General features: G+C 39.4%; 3 protein-coding genes across 4 annotated transcripts; all 3 read left to right on the forward strand.

The window, feature by feature from the left end:
- Positions 1-3875: 3875 nt before the first annotated feature.
- On the forward strand, positions 3876-5099 carry LOC122094157. The gene has a single exon (XM_042664897.1). The coding sequence runs from the start codon at positions 3876-3878 to the stop codon at positions 5097-5099; it is 1224 nt and encodes a 407-aa protein (XP_042520831.1).
- Positions 5100-5597: 498 nt separating this feature from the next.
- LOC122094232 lies at positions 5598-11341 on the forward strand. The gene is made up of 4 exons (XM_042665001.1): positions 5598-7071; positions 7561-7739; positions 8286-8534; positions 11333-11341. Exons 1-4 carry the CDS (start codon positions 5598-5600, stop codon positions 11339-11341), a joined length of 1911 nt encoding a protein of 636 aa, XP_042520935.1.
- On the forward strand, positions 11126-17170 carry LOC122086058 (protein DEHYDRATION-INDUCED 19 homolog 3-like). 2 transcript variants are annotated; one of them, XM_042654762.1, is made up of 5 exons: positions 11126-11511; positions 11665-11807; positions 12220-12297; positions 13276-13541; positions 16780-17170. In XM_042654762.1, the coding sequence occupies exons 1-5, from the start codon at positions 11436-11438 to the stop codon at positions 16886-16888; spliced, it is 672 nt and encodes a 223-aa protein (XP_042510696.1). In that variant the 5' UTR covers positions 11126-11435; the 3' UTR covers positions 16889-17170. The 2 variants fall into 2 exon arrangements, with proteins under 2 accessions (XP_042510696.1, XP_042510689.1); XM_042654755.1 differs by having other exon boundaries at positions 11128-11511; positions 16777-17170.
- Positions 17171-17937: the final 767 nt, after the last annotated feature.

Genomic DNA, 17937 nt, shown 5'->3' on the forward strand with positions numbered 1-17937 from the left:
TCAACCAACTATTGTATTTCTCTGAAATTCCTTGAAACAGTCGATTACTTCGGAGAGATGCCAGAGAATCGAAAACCCAAAAAAAATGAATAGAACGAAGAGCGAGAGAAACTGAACATCATCTACAACGTTCTGTACTGTTATTTATACAAGTTGGGGACAAAATACAGAAGGAAACGATACGAGTAGCTGTTTTTGAGCTATCTTTCTGTCTCCCCTCTCTTTTTTTAATTAATAACTTTCCGATAAGAGTGGATCCAGCTCATTAGAGCAAATACCCAGCCAATAAGCAAAATTCTATTGAGTTTTCATTTTTATCAAAATATTTTCTGAAACTTTGATCATTGACTATTTCTTTTTGAATTCTAGCCAAAAATTCAAACTTTGTCAAAACCCAGAAAAGCTAAGTTTGGATCTTACAACATCTAAAGGATTCCCGTGATACCCAACAACAAAACTGAGAGTTGAATTGATCAGAATCAGATTTCAGGTCATTTATGCAAGTCAAAAGATTTTTTTTTCTTTTTTCATTTCCAAAATAAATGAATTAATGCTCTTTCAGAATCTCACTTCTCTCCTTTTAAAGCAGATATCTTCTCCACTCTCAATTGTTTTAATTTCTTATCACTCCTGTGGCTACCATGATCTACACATCCCATCCCAGTTAGAGACTCCAAGAAAAGTAATAAAACAGAGAGAGAGAGAGATGAGATAAAGTTTTTGGTTTTGATGCAATGGCCAATTGGATAAAAGACTTTATCTTTCATTATTCGAAGATTAAGAAATTATTATTATTATTTATTATTTTAAATTCCTTTTGGTTTTAGCTTTTTATGGTCGAGCTGTGGAGGAGGTAATGCTTTTAAGGGAAAACGAATATATGTGAGTGCGAGCATTGTTTCACGCGGGGCATTAAACTATTATGAAATTTGCCACATGGCATATTATCAGCCAGGTGGCATTAATCATGCATCTTATAGCTTAACTTATCCAAATAACCCAATAACAAAACATCTTGTGGGACCCATAAGGAAAAGAGTGAAGGGATGAAACCAAGATGATTTGAGTGAGATGGACGGCTTATGATTGATTGGATCCATTTGGCACTTTAAACCCTCACATTTAACTGTACTTAGTGAGTTGAGTTGATGGTTGGGGAATAAAGAGGCTCTGAATTCTGATAGATTCTTGCTTTAGTCGTAAATTTATATATACTTTTCAAAAGTAACACGCCTTTTAAGCAAAACTTTAACTCATTCTGTATTATATGGTGATTCCAGATGAACCAGAGTAGACTTCTCACTGGTAGACTTGTGAATTGGTCGGTTTGATTTGATTTTGGTTCGATTTTATCAATTTAGATATAATGATAGATTAATCTGAAACTAAATCAACAAGGAAAAATTCAATTTCAGTTTTTTATTGGTTTTAATTTGACTCTATATATAATTATATACATGGTTATGAGGGAAAGTTTATTTTTTTTATATTTTTGGATTGGTCTCGGTTTGAGTTCTTTATTTATTGTTAATCAGTTCAATTTTGGTTCGATTTAGGATGTGATAGACAAACCAAAATTAAATCGATATTATCCCAATTCAAAGCATCTTTTTTATTGGTTCAGCCAAAGACAAGCTCAGCGTTGGTAAAAAAAAATGACCCATTATTCTAGGCCCAATTGGGAACCCATGTTTGAATAAATGTAAGCCCACAGGTAAATCCCATCTATTCTTAAAGCATGATCAGAATTATTTTTTAAAACTGTTTAACGGTTTATCATTTTAATAGATTTTAGTTGATTTAAAACAAACAATGTATCGGTTCAAAACCGAACCAAAACGATTATATCCAACTTTGATTTTAGAAACCAAGACGAAATTCTGATTTAAACAGTTTGATTCAATTTCAGAAAGTATTTTTGATTATTCCATGTGAGCTCTACTGTCAAGTTTTCTAGTTTTAAGAGAGAGAGAGAGAGAGAGAATATACCCTCTTAGCATGTTCCATCTTGTGTTTTAAGTGAGAAGGTGTGAGACTTTCACGACTTTCACTAGGTTTTGAGAGTTAAGGGTTACATATGCAAATGGTCAAGGGTCTCAATTTTGATGAGTGCTAGGGACAAGTGAAGTTTTGTAATCCTTGTTTTCTTTAATTATGAGTAGAAATAGGGAGAGTACACTAGCTTCCTCTCTCTCTCTTTCTTTCTCGATCTCTCATCTTTATATAAAATGGTTTTCTTGCCCCTTTATGTATAAAGTATGTCCGCCGTTGTTCATTAATGTGCTCCTCTATGCTGCTTGATCAAAGAACCTCTCTCAAATAAAAAAGTCATGTAATGGATGATGGTGACTTATTTGTCAACTTGAATTTTTTTGGATAGCTAGTAGACAGTTGAAAAAGTGTACTTTGATTAAACAAAAAATATCCATTGTGCATCCTTTCACATAACAAAATGTGGGATCTACACAGATATACTCTCTTCTATTATAACTCATATGGACATCATATGGATGATACCATATTTTATTTGTCATTGATGTGACTTACAGATTCCTCCCTAGACTATCGAGGTCATCAATATTAAGTAAAAGACAAAATAGTACTCTGAAAGTGATCCCAACCTACTATTTTATCATTATAGTTTTAACCAATAAATTAATGATTAAAACAAAAGGTCTGAATTGCTCATCCTGCATTTGTTTCATTGGTGATATCATGTGTAGGATGGAAGATTCCAATCTTGGTGCATTACCTCATAAGCTTTGGCAAACAGGGGTTTTTCCATGGGTTATGCTCACATTGCATGCTTTTTTTGATGTACAACATGCCTATTTCATGTTGGAATCTAACCAGTGAGATAGGTGTGTGGTATTCTTTCATATGGACCACCTATGTTAGTGAATGTGTCATAAAAAATTTACTAACCTTCATGAGGTTTATTAAGACGTTTTATATACTAATTTATCCGTTTATATGTGTGGAATTTCTTTCTACTTTGCATGTTTGTAATATCAATTTTATTTTAATCAAATAATAATAAATAAAAAAAACCAATTTGATTATTAGTTGTGATGATGATTTTATTTTAATTTATATTTGAATCATGATTGAGTCGGCAAATTCCATTTCCCACTTGCTTTATTCGCTTTCACCAGGCGAGGTCAATATTCATCCTAATTTACAAGAAGACTTGATCACACCAATCCTGAATCTCTCAATCCATGGTCAATATTCATCCCAATCTACAAGAAGACTTGATCAGAACAATCCTTATCTCTCAATCCATAGCACTATTAAGAAGCTTATTGAATTAGGGGAGAGGATAAGGCGACGCACTTGTTCATCTCAGAGCCGATCTCGTTCATCTCAGATCTGTCTCAGAGCCGATCTCGTTCATCTCAGATCATTTCAGAGCCGATCTCTCTCGTCGTTCATCTCAGAGCCGATCTCGTTCATCTCAGATCTGTCTCAGAGTTGCTGGCGGGTTGAAGGGCGATATCTGGAGCTAGTCGAACTGAAACCTCCGTCTTCTTTCCTATTCCTCCTGGATCTCAACAACTGGAATTTAGTAGAGTATTTGAAGAAATTTAAGTCTCTGGTGCAGGTTCGGTTGTTCCAGCAGTAAGGAAGAAGAGAAGAAGAAGAAGAAGAAGAAGAAGAAGAAGAAGAAGTGCAGATCTAAGCAGATCCGAGAAGATCCGAGCAGATCTGAAAACTCTTCTCCACTGAATTTCAGCTTCACCGAACTCCGATCAGATCCAACACACCGAACTCTGAAGAACTGATTTCTCTGTCCAGCCCTTGCTGATTTCTCTGGATCTGAAGATCTCCGATCAGTCCAGCCTCTCTTTCTGTCTTCGTCGGGTCACTAGACCATGCATTTTGGAGGAGAGAGAGTGTCTGGCGATTCAGGGGAGAATGGAGATATGGCTGTGGAGGATGACGATGGTGGAGCTCGGGAGTCTCTGGATCGTGGTCCAGATGGTCCTCCACAGGATGAAAGGCACAAGGATGCAGGCCAGCGACGTACATATGCAAAAGCCTTGGGTTTTTCGTCTTGGCCTGCCATTGACACTCTCCCAGAGCCGATTCAGGTAGGGAGTAAAAGACGAGTAATGATCCCGCAGAGAGACTATGAATTGAAGAGACAAAATTTTCGTTTTGCCTTAATCGGTAGGGTTAACTTCCGATTGATCTCTTTGGATGGTTTGAGAGCGGAGGCTCGGGAAAAATGGAATCTCAGTCAAGGGGTGCTTATGCATCCATTGGGAAAATGTTATGTAATTTTTCAATTTCAGTGCGAGGGCGACAAGGCAGCGGTGTGGCGAAGGTCTCCCTTTAGGATTGGTGATCAGGTCATTCGATTTCAACATTGGAAACCTGATTTTAATATTCACGAGAAGCAACTTCTCACAAAGCTTGTATGGATACGGTTTCCTGATCTCCCGCTTGAATATTGGCACGAAAATGTGTTATTGTCTATAGCAAAGGCAGTAGGGCGCCCTGTGTCCCTAGACAGACGAACAAGACAAGGCATTCTTGGCTTCTTTGCGAGAGTGCTGGTGGAGGTTGATATCTCTGACTTGGCAGAGAGGGTGGAGGAAGTACAGGTGGAAAGATTAGAACCAGGTACATCTCAGGTGTATGGTTTCTGCCAAAAGGTGGTGTATGAAGATAATGTGGAGCGTTGTGGATACTGTAAACGAGTCGGACATTTGATTTCCAAGTGTAGGATGAAAAGACTGGATGATGAAAAGCAATGTGCGGCTGATAAATTAGCAAAGGTTCCAGGGGCGGTATATGTTGAAGATGGAGTCAACTCAGGTGGAAGTAACTCGGTGAGAGAGTCTCCTTCTAGGGGAAGATCTATGCCACATCAGCAGAATAATTTTGATCCTATTCATGATCAAATCTCTCCTAATTCAAATTCGTCTAAGGTTGGGGGAGATATTCAAATATTTTTGAATCCTTCCAACTCTGTCTCAAACGTTTTAGGAAAGGAGTCCAACGGAGATGAAAATTATGGAATTAAGGAAGGCTTTGTGTCAGGGACGGTTATAGAATTAGAGTCTGATTCTAATCCTATAAATAAGGAATGAGAGATTTCTAATATTCTACCTAAGGAAGGAGAGGTATTTCGAATGGATGAGGGATCGGATGTTGACTCTGATCCAAACCCAACTGAGAACCCGCTCCATGGAGTTCCTGGTGATCCGCCAGTGGATCCATTGGGGGGGAACGCACCCAGAATGGGGCTTACTCCTGTGGGCGAGGTTACTGTTCCGGAGGGGAGGTATCCTTCTCGTTATAGAAGGCTCGGTGGGGGTCAAGGACCTGGACGTGGTGTTGCCATGGCCAGTGCTATGCAGCCAGTTGTTGAAGACCCTGGTGAGGATCATGTGGTTTCTTCTTTGCCCAGGGTGGAATGTTCAAGGGGAACAGTCTCTATTGTGCATTCAGAAATTATAAGAATGGATACGGTGGCAGTGGCTCGGGAGAAGGAGGCCGGAGGTATGCTTGAGGGTGGAAAGCAAAGAAAGAAAACAGGTAGTCAGGCTAAAAAGTCTGATAAAAATCAATTCTCTAAGAAGTAATTCATGAAGATTCTGTATTGGAACATTCGGGGTGTTAGGAAGGCAGCAGGGGTGTGCGCTTTACGTCTACTGGTGAAGGAGCATGCCCCGGATGTGTTATGCTTGGCTGAACCCATGGTTCAGGTATGTAAATTTCCTGTTATTTTCTTTAGTCGGTTGGGGTATGCTGTGGATTTCATTCATAATTTTCGGGATGACAAAGTCCCAAATTTATGGATCATATGGAAGGTGGGGGTTTCGAGACCAGTTGTTGCAGGTATGTCTGATCAATATATATCAGTCATCTTTGATTGGCCAGGTAGTAAAGTGGGTATTTCTTTTGTACATGCAAGTTCTTTTAAAATTATGCGTAGGCAATTGTGGTTAGATTTGGAGTTGTCGATATCAGCTTTGGTTCCGTGGTCTGTGATGGGGGATTTCAATGCAACCCTGTTCTCGCATGAGAAAAGAGGTCCTGGTAAGTTTAATCTTGGATCAGCTGCTGAATTCCAGGCAATGGTTGATGCGTGTGAATTGCTTTCTATCCCTTCTCAGGGAAAGAAATTCACTTGGACTAATAATCGTCGAAGGGGTCATGCAGTTGCAGTGTTGGATCGGAGTTTTTGTAATGGGAAGTGGATAGATGTGTTTAGAAATGTGAAGCAGCGTGTTTTGTTGTCTTCGGTATCAGATCATGCCCCTTTAATTGTTGTCTCTGATGATGTTCAAAGACCTACAAATATCCCCTTTAGATTCCATAGCTTTTGGATGGAAAATGATCAATTTATCTCTGTGGTTGAGGAAGCTTGGAAAACTTCGATAGGGGGTAATCCAATTTTCGTTCTGGCACAAAAATTAAAGCAGGTCAAGGAGAATTTAAAGGTTTGGGCGAGGGCCAATTTTCCTAACCTGAATGATGAGGTCGATAAAGCAAAGCTGGAATTAAAGAAGGTTCAAGATATGATAGAGGTGGCTGGGATGAATGATGAATTATTTAACAGAGAGGCAGATGCAAAAACAGTATTATTGAAGGCCAACCAAATGTACGAGAAGTTGTGGGCTGAAAAAGCTAAACTGAGATGGATGAAAAATGGAGATTGTAACTCGAAGATTTTTCATCTCTCCGTGAAGCTTAGGAGGTTGAAAAATCAGATCACCTCCCTAAAAAAGGAAGATGGAACTTGGGTTTCAGACCAACAGGGAATATCTTTTTATGTCTCTGAATTTTTTGAGAAATTTCATGAGGCTGATGAAATCACGGTTCATAATGACCTTCTTGATAATATTCCCAGAGTGTTGGAGGAGGAGGACGTGGCAGGATTGGAGATTGTCCCGAGTGGGGACGAAATAAAACAAGCTGTTTGGGATTTAGATCCTGTTAGCTCTCCAGGTCCAGATGGGTTCCCAGGTAGTTTCTTCAGGCGATGTTGGACTATTGTTGAGGGTGATTTTTGCAGGGCAGTGAAAAAATTCTTTGAGGAAGGGCGGCTTCCTAAAGGTATAAATAACTGCTTTATTTCCTTGATCCCCAAAGCTGAGGGGGCGGCCTCTCTTGATAGGTTTCGACCTATATGTATGGGAAATTTTTATTGCAAAGTGATATCAAAAATTCTATCTTCAAGATTACTTGTTGTTTTGCCTAAATTGATTTCGGAAGAGCAAGGCGCTTTCCAGCAGGGTAAAATAATTTCAGCAAATATCAGCCTCGCCTCAGAACTGTCAAATTTGATGCATTCTTCAGTTAGGGGTGGTGGAATGGGACTGAAGCTCGATGTTCAAAAGGCGTATGACTCTCTAGCTTGGGAATTCCTCTTTGCAGTTCTGTGCAAATTTGGGTTCTCATCTAGGTGGATTTCTTGGATTCACAACCTTCTTCTATCCTCCAGAGTATCAATTTTGGTGAACGGTGGCCCGGTGGGGTTCTTTGGGGTTCGTAGAGGTCTCCGACAAGGAGATCCTTTGTCTCCCTTTTTATTTATTCTGGCAGAAGAGGTTCTCTGTAGAGGTCTTAGAAGCATGGTTCAGAATGGTTTGATAAAGTCTCTTCCTGGGCCTCGAGGTGTGTTAACTCCCTCCCATTTACTGTTTGCTGATGACATTTTCATTTTCATTAATGCATCTGCTCAGTTTGTCAAAAATCTTAAGGCTTTTCTTGATAAATATCAGGCATTCTCTGGCCAGATATTTAATCTAGAAAAAAGTAGTTTGTTCTTTGGAAAGGTTGCCCCTCACAGGAAACATTTTATTAGTACTTTTATGGGAATCCAATCTACAAGGCAGCCTACTAAATATTTAGGTGTGGAGCTCTTCAAGGGGAGAGTTCAACGGGACCACATGTTACCGCTGATGGATAAAATCAAGAAGAGGTTATCGGGATGGAAGGGTCGGATTCTCTCCATGGCTGGTAGGGTGGAGCTGGTTAAATCAGTGATTTCAAGCATACCAATTCATAATTTTGGGATTTATTGGTGGCCAGGAAGCTCAATAAAATTAGTAGAAAAGTGGATGCGAAACTTCATATGGTCTGGTGACATGGAGACAGGGAAGAAGATAGTGGTGAAGTGGGATGAGGTATGTAAACCTACCAGGGAAGGCGGTCTTGGCATTAGGAGGTTGCGAGATGTTAATTTTGCATGCCTGTGCAAATTAGCATGGCAAATCAAACATGGAAATTCTCTAATGAGTGTTTTCTTTCGTGCCCGTTTTCTGAAGATTGATGGTTCGCTGAAAACTACCTACCTTTTCTCTTCGATATGGCCTGGTCTTAAAAAGGTGTGGCGGTGGGTACAGTCTCATGAGCAATGGACTGTTGGGAATGGTCAGAGGATAAATTTTTGGAAAGATAGCTGGCTGGGAAAGAAGTCTATTGAGGAGATGTATGGTTTGCAGTTAGATATCTTTGATTCGATGCAGGCAAAGGTTTCTGATTTCATTTGCCAAGATGAGTGGAATTTTCCCCAGGTGAGCTCTGAATTTTTTCAAAATATCTTTGATCAGGCCAAGGATATCATAATTTCAGATCTGGATGATATCTGTCATTGGGAATTAAATTCATCTGGAGTTTTTACAATAAAATCGGCTTGGGAAAAAGTAAGACGGGAATCGCCAAAGGTGGGGTGGTATTCATTGATTTGGAATTCTCATCTTCAGCCTCGCCAATCGGTGTTTGGATGGAGAATGTTGAAAAATAAGCTCGCTACTGATGATAATGTGAAAAAGAGAGGGGTTCCATTGCCATCTCAGTGCACTCTCTGTGGCATAGCGGAAGAGTCAATAAATCATACCATGTATGAATGCTCTTTTGCAGTTTTCATGTGGCAGAAATTTTGTTGTTGTTTTGGGTTTAGGTGGCATGGATTTGAAGGAGTTGAATGTTTGATAGCTTGGTGGAAAGATCAGGCCAAGAAGACCATCTTTAAAGGGGTGTGGCTGAAGGGTTTTGTTTTAATCCCTTACTTTACTTGGTTGGAGAGGAATGGAAGAAAATTCGAAGGAATCTCAAAATCTAAAGAGCATTGTTTTGGACAAGTGAAGAGAGAAATTAGCTGCCAAGAGCTGGTTCATTCAGGGGCAGCCATCTCAATTTCGGATCTTGTCACTGCAAGAAGATTGGGTATTTCAGGGGTGCGGAGAAGGCCTCGGGAAATCTTCAATATTTTCTGGTGCCCTCCTAATCCAGGTTGGATAAAAATCAATTCGGATGGTTGCTCTATTGGTAATCCAGGGAAGTCTGGAGCAGGGGGAATTCTTCGCAATGAAAAGGCAGAGGTAGTGGCAAATTTCAGAAAATTTCTAGGAACTCGCACAAATTTTGAGGCTGAATTTTTAGCGCTTATGATAGGGATTGAATTAGCTAAGCAGCATAATGTGAAACGGCTCTGGATAGAATGTGATTCAGTTGCAGTTGTGACTATTTTTCAGAAGAGGCAAAGTCCATGGATAGCTCGGCAAAGATGGATAAATTGTATTTCTTATTTGGAGGATGTGGAATGGAAAATAACGCATTGCTATAGGGAAGCAAATTCAGTGGCGGATTTTTTGTCAAAGTCAGCTGCTCGTTTTGAAGTGTCAGAGCCGATTTCAATTTGGCCAACTCTGGTTCAAATGGAATTAGACATGGATGCATCGGGTCGGCCTAGGTTCAGATTCACCTAGGAATTTCTTCTTTTTCCAGATTTTTGTTTTTGGTGGAGTTGGGTAGTTGCGTAATTCTGCTGATGGCAATGCCGAAGGTGGAGTTTCTGCTTCTCCCTCTCTTCTTAGTGTGAGTGTTGGGTATTTCTCCCTTCCTCATCTGATGTACTATTTTTCTTTTTTCATCTTTTTCTTTTAATATACATGACTTTTTACCGAAAAATGGATATTTTTTGTAACACAATTAGATAATCTTATGGGGTTAACGTAGTTGGCTTGGAGGAGACACGATACTGGCCACCACACTAGAGTTTTCGTCTCGGACTGACCCGATCCGATGTAAGCGATATCCGGACACTCTTGGTATAAAAAAAAAAAAAAACCAAAATTTAAGAAAATATAGACCCGAAGGGGATCGTCTTAATAGAAAAAAGCATTGTTCTTTGGAAGATTTATCCTGTGTTTGATGTTGTATGGTTCTACTTTGCAAGAAAATGACTTGTGAAATATTATATTTAATGAAGAGCGACAAAAATGTCACATACTTAAAAGAGAAGAGCTTTATGAAAATACAAATGTGAAGAGAGAGGAACCACTGATGGACAATGAAATAATATTTTTTAATAAAGAAGAAAATGGTCATACTTAATTTTTTTTATAATTTTTTACTAGGGTTATAGGCCACTAGGACAGCATTCCTAGAGGGTGGCCAAGGCTAATGTCCTTACAGGTGGGGATTCGGTTCCTCTCCAACCCAGGGCCAGGGCTTATGCCAGAGAGGGACCAGTGAGGGTTTGGTTTCTCTTTCTCTCTCTCTCTTCCTAAGTTCCTCTCAACCGTCGCCCAGTTAACCATGGGTAAAACTTGGGGGATTGGCCGGATCCGGTGTATGCAGGGCTGAGACCCACACAGAATGCTTGTACTACCTAGCACAGAAAAGGAGGGGAGGGGAAGAGAGGATTCGAACTAGAGACCAAAACCCACCAAGCAACTCTGACCACGGTCACATAACCAATGAGAAGAGAGCATACAGCCACACACATGGACATTGTGTACTTCCCCATATAAAAGGAAAGAGTCTGAGATCCAACAAACGCACGTGTTTTTTATTCATGGTTCAACTGAGTTGGATCAGAAAGTACGAACACCAAGAAAGTAGTAACCGGGTGACCGGTAAAGTACTCACCCACTCACTCGTGCTTTAATTGTAATCACTCCCATAAAATTGGGGTGATTTCGGTAATTAAAAAAGTCTAAGTTCAGCTGGCCGGTTGTTGGTGGCATTTCCGGTATTTTGTTGAACCCCGTGGTCAAATTTAATTGGGGGTCGTAAAGTATCCGCGGAGAGAGAAAGCGAGAGGGAGTGTGTGTTGTGTGCGAGAGGGTATGTGAGGTATAGATAGGATAGGATCATAGGATCATAGCCTCATAGGACAGGAGAAGGAAGGAAGGAAGGTAGGTGGTATAGAAAGTAAGACTCGAACTGGGAAAGCTCTTCTCTGGTTATTAGTAATTTCTCCGATCTTGCGCTCTTCCTTTTGCACGGTATCCAGAAGAAAAAAGGATAATAGGCTTTCCTCCGAGTCTTGTGTCTCCTTTTATCTGTTCTTGCGCTCTATATCTAGGGTTTCTGATCACTCATTCACTTCCAAACGCCAGATTCAGAGTAAGATACTCAAAATACCAGATTTCGAAGAAATATTCTGAATTATTTTTCAGTCTAGAATCATGGAGGCTGATTCTTGGAGTGGTCGTCTTTCCGCCGCCTCAAAACGTTATCAAGCAGCTCTCCAATCGCGTTCGGGTCAGTAATTTTCTCTCTCTCTCTCTCTCTCTCAAAAAAAAAAAAAAAAAAAAACCCTTTAATTCCTCTCTTTTTTTTTTTTTTTTCCCTTCGCTACATGGAAGAGATTTTAATCGTCCAATTTTTGGGCGAATTGGATTATGTTGAATGCAGATCTTTACATGGGGTTTGAAGAGATCGACGGAGATGAAGATACACGACCGGAGTTTTCCTGCCCTTTCTGTACGGAGGACTTTGATATTGTTGGATTGTGCTGTCATATCGATGACGAGCATCCACTCGAGGCGAATAATGGGGTATTTCTTCATTGATTTATGTTAATTAGCTGCACTTAATTTAGTTTTCCTATATCGGTCAAAAAACTTTAGGATTTTTGCCTTCGGTTTCCCCCTTGCCCCTTTCTATTCAGTCAAAATTGAATTTTTACGCAGTATTGATATTTACTTTAGGGGTGAACATGTGGGAGAGGCATGTTTTTTTAGATGAATGGATTTTTTTGACAGGAAACTAGATTAAAACCCAGATGAGTTTAGTCCCCCTCCCCCCAACCCAAAAAAAAAAGATGAGTTGATTATCCCATTAAGTTGGGATAAGGCTGGGTTTGTTGTTGTTGCTAGGGAGTCTTCTTCTGGCAGGAATATATTAGGAAGTAATTATGCTTATTTTATTGTGTTTCTTCTCACAGTTGGGAATTGTTTGTATTTGTAGGTATGCCCAGTTTGTGCAATGAGGGTAGGAATGGATATGGTTGGACACATTACTACACAACATGGACACTTTTTTAAGATATCCTTTTTTAACTTTTAGTTTATAAAGCTGCAGTAGATTCTTTCTCCTTCCTCCACCCCCCTTCCCTGTTGGGTTAAACGATCTGCATCTTGGTTCTGATTTCTGAACTTATGGTTCATATTTCTTTATTCTGGTTTTCCGTGAAGTTATATGTGGATTTCTGGCTAAAAACGATAGTGTAAAAGGCAATTGCAACATTTGAGGTGTTGAATAGAGCTTCTTATACCACGATAGCAAGATAAATGAAGTTACCCTTTCTTTGGGGTGGGGCTGAGCAGTTTAGGCCGTTTCTGATGGTTTTGTGAATATCAGCAGAACATTGCTTTGGGATTCAGCTCAAGTTAAGATATTTCATCTAAGTGTAGCTTCTTTTCTTCAGACATGCTTTAGTTAACTGACAAGATATGCAGTTACCAAAATGGTTAGAAATCAAATTGCTTTGGGATTCGGCGCAAGTTAAGATATTTCATCTAAGTGAAGCTTCTTTTCTTCAGACATGCTTTAGTTAACTAACAAGATATGCTGTTACCGAAATTGTTAGAAATAAAACTCAGTTAACTTGTGCTTATCAACATGTCATGGTGCCTTACTCATGATGCAATCTCATCATGACTCTTATTATCTTTTAAATAGTTTTATATTATGCATAATTTATAATGGTAGACAAATCACACATGGATATATTCAACCTTAAGAATATGGTTTATATGTGTCCTCTCTCCCCTCCCCCTGGCTGCCAAACGAAAAAAATAAACACTTATGTAGATGATTGAAAACCTTTTAACCCTTTTGGCCTTTTGCTCTCTCTCTCTCTGTCTCTGTACTTTATTTTACCCCAACTTTTCTGCTTGTGTCATTTGTGCTAATTTGTACATTCCCTCATCTTATTCAAATAGTCTTCTCGTTCATTTTTTTTTTCTGGGGTGAATAGTCATCTCGTTCATTAGTGCTTTGAATTCCTTAACTAGTGGCTACATGCAGCGCAAGAGGAGATATCGTAAAGGGGGGTCTCATTCAACCCTTTCATTGTTAAGAAAAGAGCTGCGGGAAGGGAATTTACAATCCCTTCTTGGGGGTTCTTCTTTTGTAGTTTCTTCCTCCAATACTGCACCTGACCCGTTGCTTTCCTCGTTCATGTATAATCTGCCTGTTGGTGATGAATCAGAAAGCTTACAGCCTCATTCTTCAGCTGAAGCAAGCTCTGCCAAGAAAAGTTCAGAGGAGACTTTGGTGGTAGAAAGGTATTAAACACTGTTACTGTTGAGCAAATTCTTTTCCTATATTTGGATTTTTTGGTGTTCTTATTTATTGAATGGTCTGATATGCAGTTATTGGATGATGTGTTTCTATATTGATATATGTTATCACAAATGTCAAATCTATTGGGCCTTTTGTTCTATCTGATTCTCAGAACTCTGATATGGTTGTGCTGCTGTAAAAGCACAAGAGAATTAAACTACTTGTTTGAGATGAATGAATGATTTTCCATCACTGGCTGAAGAGTAGCCTTTTAGGCAAGCAATTAAAGGGAAAAACCTACCCACTACACCAAAGTGCAGTTTCCCTCTCACATGAATTTTCTATTTATTTTCTCCTGCTCTGAAATATATGGGTTCCATGTGGATGATACTTTCAGGACAACCATTGGTGTGGTGTGCAGATTCCTCCCACATTGCCAGTGTGGGGAACCTTCTCCCGCAATTAAAACATTGTGTGGACGAAAAATACTAAACTCAACGTCATTTCCCCCTTGGTTAAAGGTGGTCAAATTCTTTCTTCTTGATAGATAATAGGATTTTAATAGTTGAAGAGGAAAATTAGACAGGATGCTTTCCCAGATGGTGTTGAGCAATCGAAAGCAACAATTACATGATAAAATACATTAGTTGCTACTGTCACCTCATATAAGGAGTCTGCACCTTCATAATCTATCCTGGTGTCATGGTTAAGATTGAGAGAACCATGGCCTTGTTCTCTTCGGCCCTATTTGTTTTACGCAGAAAAGTGGAAAAGGTAAAAAGAGGCTGGAAACTTGTACTTATTTCCCGCAAACTACCACAAATATGAGGGTTCGGTTAGGTGGGGTGGAAAACGTACTAGGCAACCTCATTAAATGCATTTATTCTTGTCTGGTGATGTGGCACACCATTTCCTCTTCCCCTTCAAATCCCACCCTGATGCAGATACGGCTGCCCTTTCTTGGTTGGACCAGCATGACCGGCTTTGGAAGCCAAGAGCCAAGAAGAACTGGTCCAGCCCAGGGTTTTGGTCCAACAAGGGTTGGAAATAAAATTAGTAGTTTACCCAGTATTTTATTTCATGCTTTTAGTTTCCAAACTTGAACGTAGGAGTAGGATTTATTTCCTTGCTTTGGTTTCCTTTTATAGTTGTTTCCTAATTTAGGCTAGTTTCCATTTCAGTTAAGTTTCTAATTTCATGTTCCTATTTTTCTATATATTGGTTGTAATCGACTGAAGATTTAGAGAGCAATTTGATTATTGAATGAATGTGTGAGTGTGATCTCCTTTTCCCCATCTCTACTCTGATTTCCCCTCCCTTCCCTAAGGGTTCTTCTATCAAACCCCCACCTTCATTTCCTCTCTTTTCCACCAAATCCCACCCACAAAAAGTATATTCCATTATTTCCTTTGCTTCCCTTCCTTTTCCTTGCCAACTCAACCACAACATGTGGGACGCACCCTCACAATTTTTCCACCCCTTTTTATCCATCAAACAAACAGACCTGGGGAATAGCATAACAATTGGCATACTTGGTTGCTTGGAGCAAATTGTCTTAGTAATGTTCAAGAACTTCCATCAGTCAGAAGGTATTAACCTACCTGTCAAATTTACGTACCCAGAGCTTCTATAACGTGCTCATTTTTGGAGACTAGTACCTAGTGGCCTCACCCCTCTCTCTTGTATCTGTTACTGAAGATTTGCAAACTGAAGATAGGAGATATTCACTCTTTAATATACCTTTAGACGTGTTATTAGGTTGTAGCATTCTACCCTACGAGTCGGTGAGGACTCTGCTCAATCAATGTACACTATAATTAACTTGTTCCCCCCTTCCCCCCCCCCCCCCCCTTCCCCTTTTTTGAAGTAGTCTTGTAGTCACCTCCTCTACTTAACAAAGCCCTTTACGCTCCTCTGATTGGTCAATAATGAGTCTCTAGCTCACTTTATTGAGTGTGTACTCTATATCCATCCTAGGAGTTCCTATGGTTTCTATCATCAGTTGCAGTCAATAGTTGATAAATAACGATACCCCTTGTCTTTAATAGACGTCCACTGTGAGAGAGTGCTAGTAGATTGTTGAACCTCATACTTAAACTTTAGGGAGTTTGTTGAATTTTGAACTGTTTGACAGTTTTGGTCCTACCTTGACTTTTTTTACCATCATTTTTCAATGTGTAAAACTTTTGGACTGAAATTTTACATGTGGATAGGGGTTGTGGTCTCTCTTAACGAAGGACTAAATTTGGGTGCCAATGTGATGCCACATGGCAGATTTGCAACTCCTGCTGTATGAGCTTGGTGAAATGCCTGTAGCTTGACCACCTTCGCTAGTTTTATTTGTTGGCCCTTTCCTTCTCTGTGTGTGTGTGTGTGTGTGTGTGTTTGTGTTTTCCTCGGTAAGTTCCTGTGAAAGGTTTAGATATAGACTCAATGATGACATGAAAGAATGACGATTACTACAATTATTGATTCTACTGTTCTTTGGGGACCCCGAATTTGGGGTAACCTTGCTGCACAAATTCACTTGAGCAATACCCTACTAGTATGGTCTTGAATGCCCTTGGTTTTGTCATCTCTCCACCATCAACTAAAGATAACAAATTGCTCTTGTTCTTGAACTCTTAATTATTTTGTTATTCCATGTTCTTTTATGCTCTTGTTCTTGAACTCTTAATCATTTTGTTATTCCATGTTCTTTTATGCTCTTGTTCTTGAACTCTTGCTGGAATCAGGTTGTATCAAGCTATTAGTTGAATTCTGACCTTGAGGATCAACAAAATTACCCAGCTCCAATTTTCTATAATGGTTTGGTCAAATGTCAATAGCTTCCTGATGAATTATTGTTGTTTTTTTTCCATTGCAACTTTTCGGTCTGGTTGGATCATTATTATTTTCCCTTCAAAAATTTTTTGGTTTTACATTCTAGTTGAGGCTGCTCCCCCCACCTGCATGGCCAACCTAAAAAAATTAGAAGAAGAATAGGGGGTGAGCGGGTGGAGTTATGTATCAATTTTGCCGTGCAAAAATACTAATTAAGCCCTTGCGTTTGTGAGGCAGATAGGTAGAATATTTTTTTAATCATGGAATCAATTTCGTATGGCTTGACAAACCTGTTTGGTTGGGCTGAAAGCATGTGTGTTTTTCTTTTATTTTCTTGTGAAATTGATGAAAATAAGTGGTATGGTATTCTATCATCATATTTATTTGGCTCTGATGGTAATTTCTGGCTGACAGTAGTGTCCAATCATCACCTCCCCTATCGGACAAAGAACAAGAAGAGAAGGCTCAGAGGTGCAAGTTTGTACAGGGGCTGCTCATGTCCATGATTCTTGATGATGATTTATGAACTATGGCAGCAAAGTAACTGAGTTTTAGGTCGGCAACTCGATAGCTCCACCATTAATGGTGTGTATTTGGTCGATGTGCCTAATTTGTAATGCAGGGATATAGATAAGAGAGCGTGGAAATGTAATCTATTTATAAGTGGTAGTTAACATAACGGACTCTCACTTCCCTGTTCTATCGAAAGTTATTGTGCATAAAGGAAAGAAAAAAGAACTCAAATCGTGTGTCATTTCTTTTCTGAACTTTGTAAGTAATAAAATTGCATATTAACTTGGTTTTACGACACTCGGTTATAAATATAATGATAATTACTTTTGATGGCACTAATCTGCCAGAAATAGGGTGGACCTTGGTGCGATGGTGATCTAGTGGACTGAGGTTTGAGTTGAGAAAGTCTCTCTGCGAAGAGGGGGTAAGCCTGTGTATATTGTGACCTTTACCAGACCCTGCAGTGGTGGTTACAGCTTTTTTTCCTCTGGACGAGAAAAACAGGATTGTTTAGCCTTACCTAGTTATAGTTGGGATGAGGTTCAATCTAGTGCAGTAGAGCACTCTGGAGTCTGGACCAGAGAAAGGACTGTAAATAATTTAGGACGATGGCTTAATAACTAATTTATATTCTACATGAATTAACTTCTCATCTTTAGCTTGAATGCCTCTAGAAAGCATTGAAGTATGCATCTCCTTCATGACTTTAGTAGAAACTCCTCCCACCAAGACTTTTCAAAAAACAGAGCTTGAATATAAGGTGGATTTTAAGCTTCCATAAAAACTTCAAACTGATCTAAGAAACAATTTCTTGTTACAACTTCAGTTGCTTGTTGCAGTAGCTTGCAACTTACCAAGCAATCAAACTATTTTGTCCCTAACAAAGTCAAGGTAATGGCGCTTTACCACCACCATGTTTTGAGTATTTTGGCCAAGTGAACAGTAAAACAAAAAGAGAAGAAAATTCAGTAAATAATAATAAAAATAAGGCCAAAGTTTTCTTTCATTGGTGAAGCTGTGAAGGGAATCCCACTACTGGGATGTCAAAATGACATGTCTTTG

This window comes from Macadamia integrifolia, chromosome 1 (genome assembly GCF_013358625.1).
Source record: "Macadamia integrifolia cultivar HAES 741 chromosome 1, SCU_Mint_v3, whole genome shotgun sequence".
NCBI classification, from domain to species: Eukaryota; Viridiplantae; Streptophyta; class Magnoliopsida; order Proteales; family Proteaceae; genus Macadamia; species Macadamia integrifolia.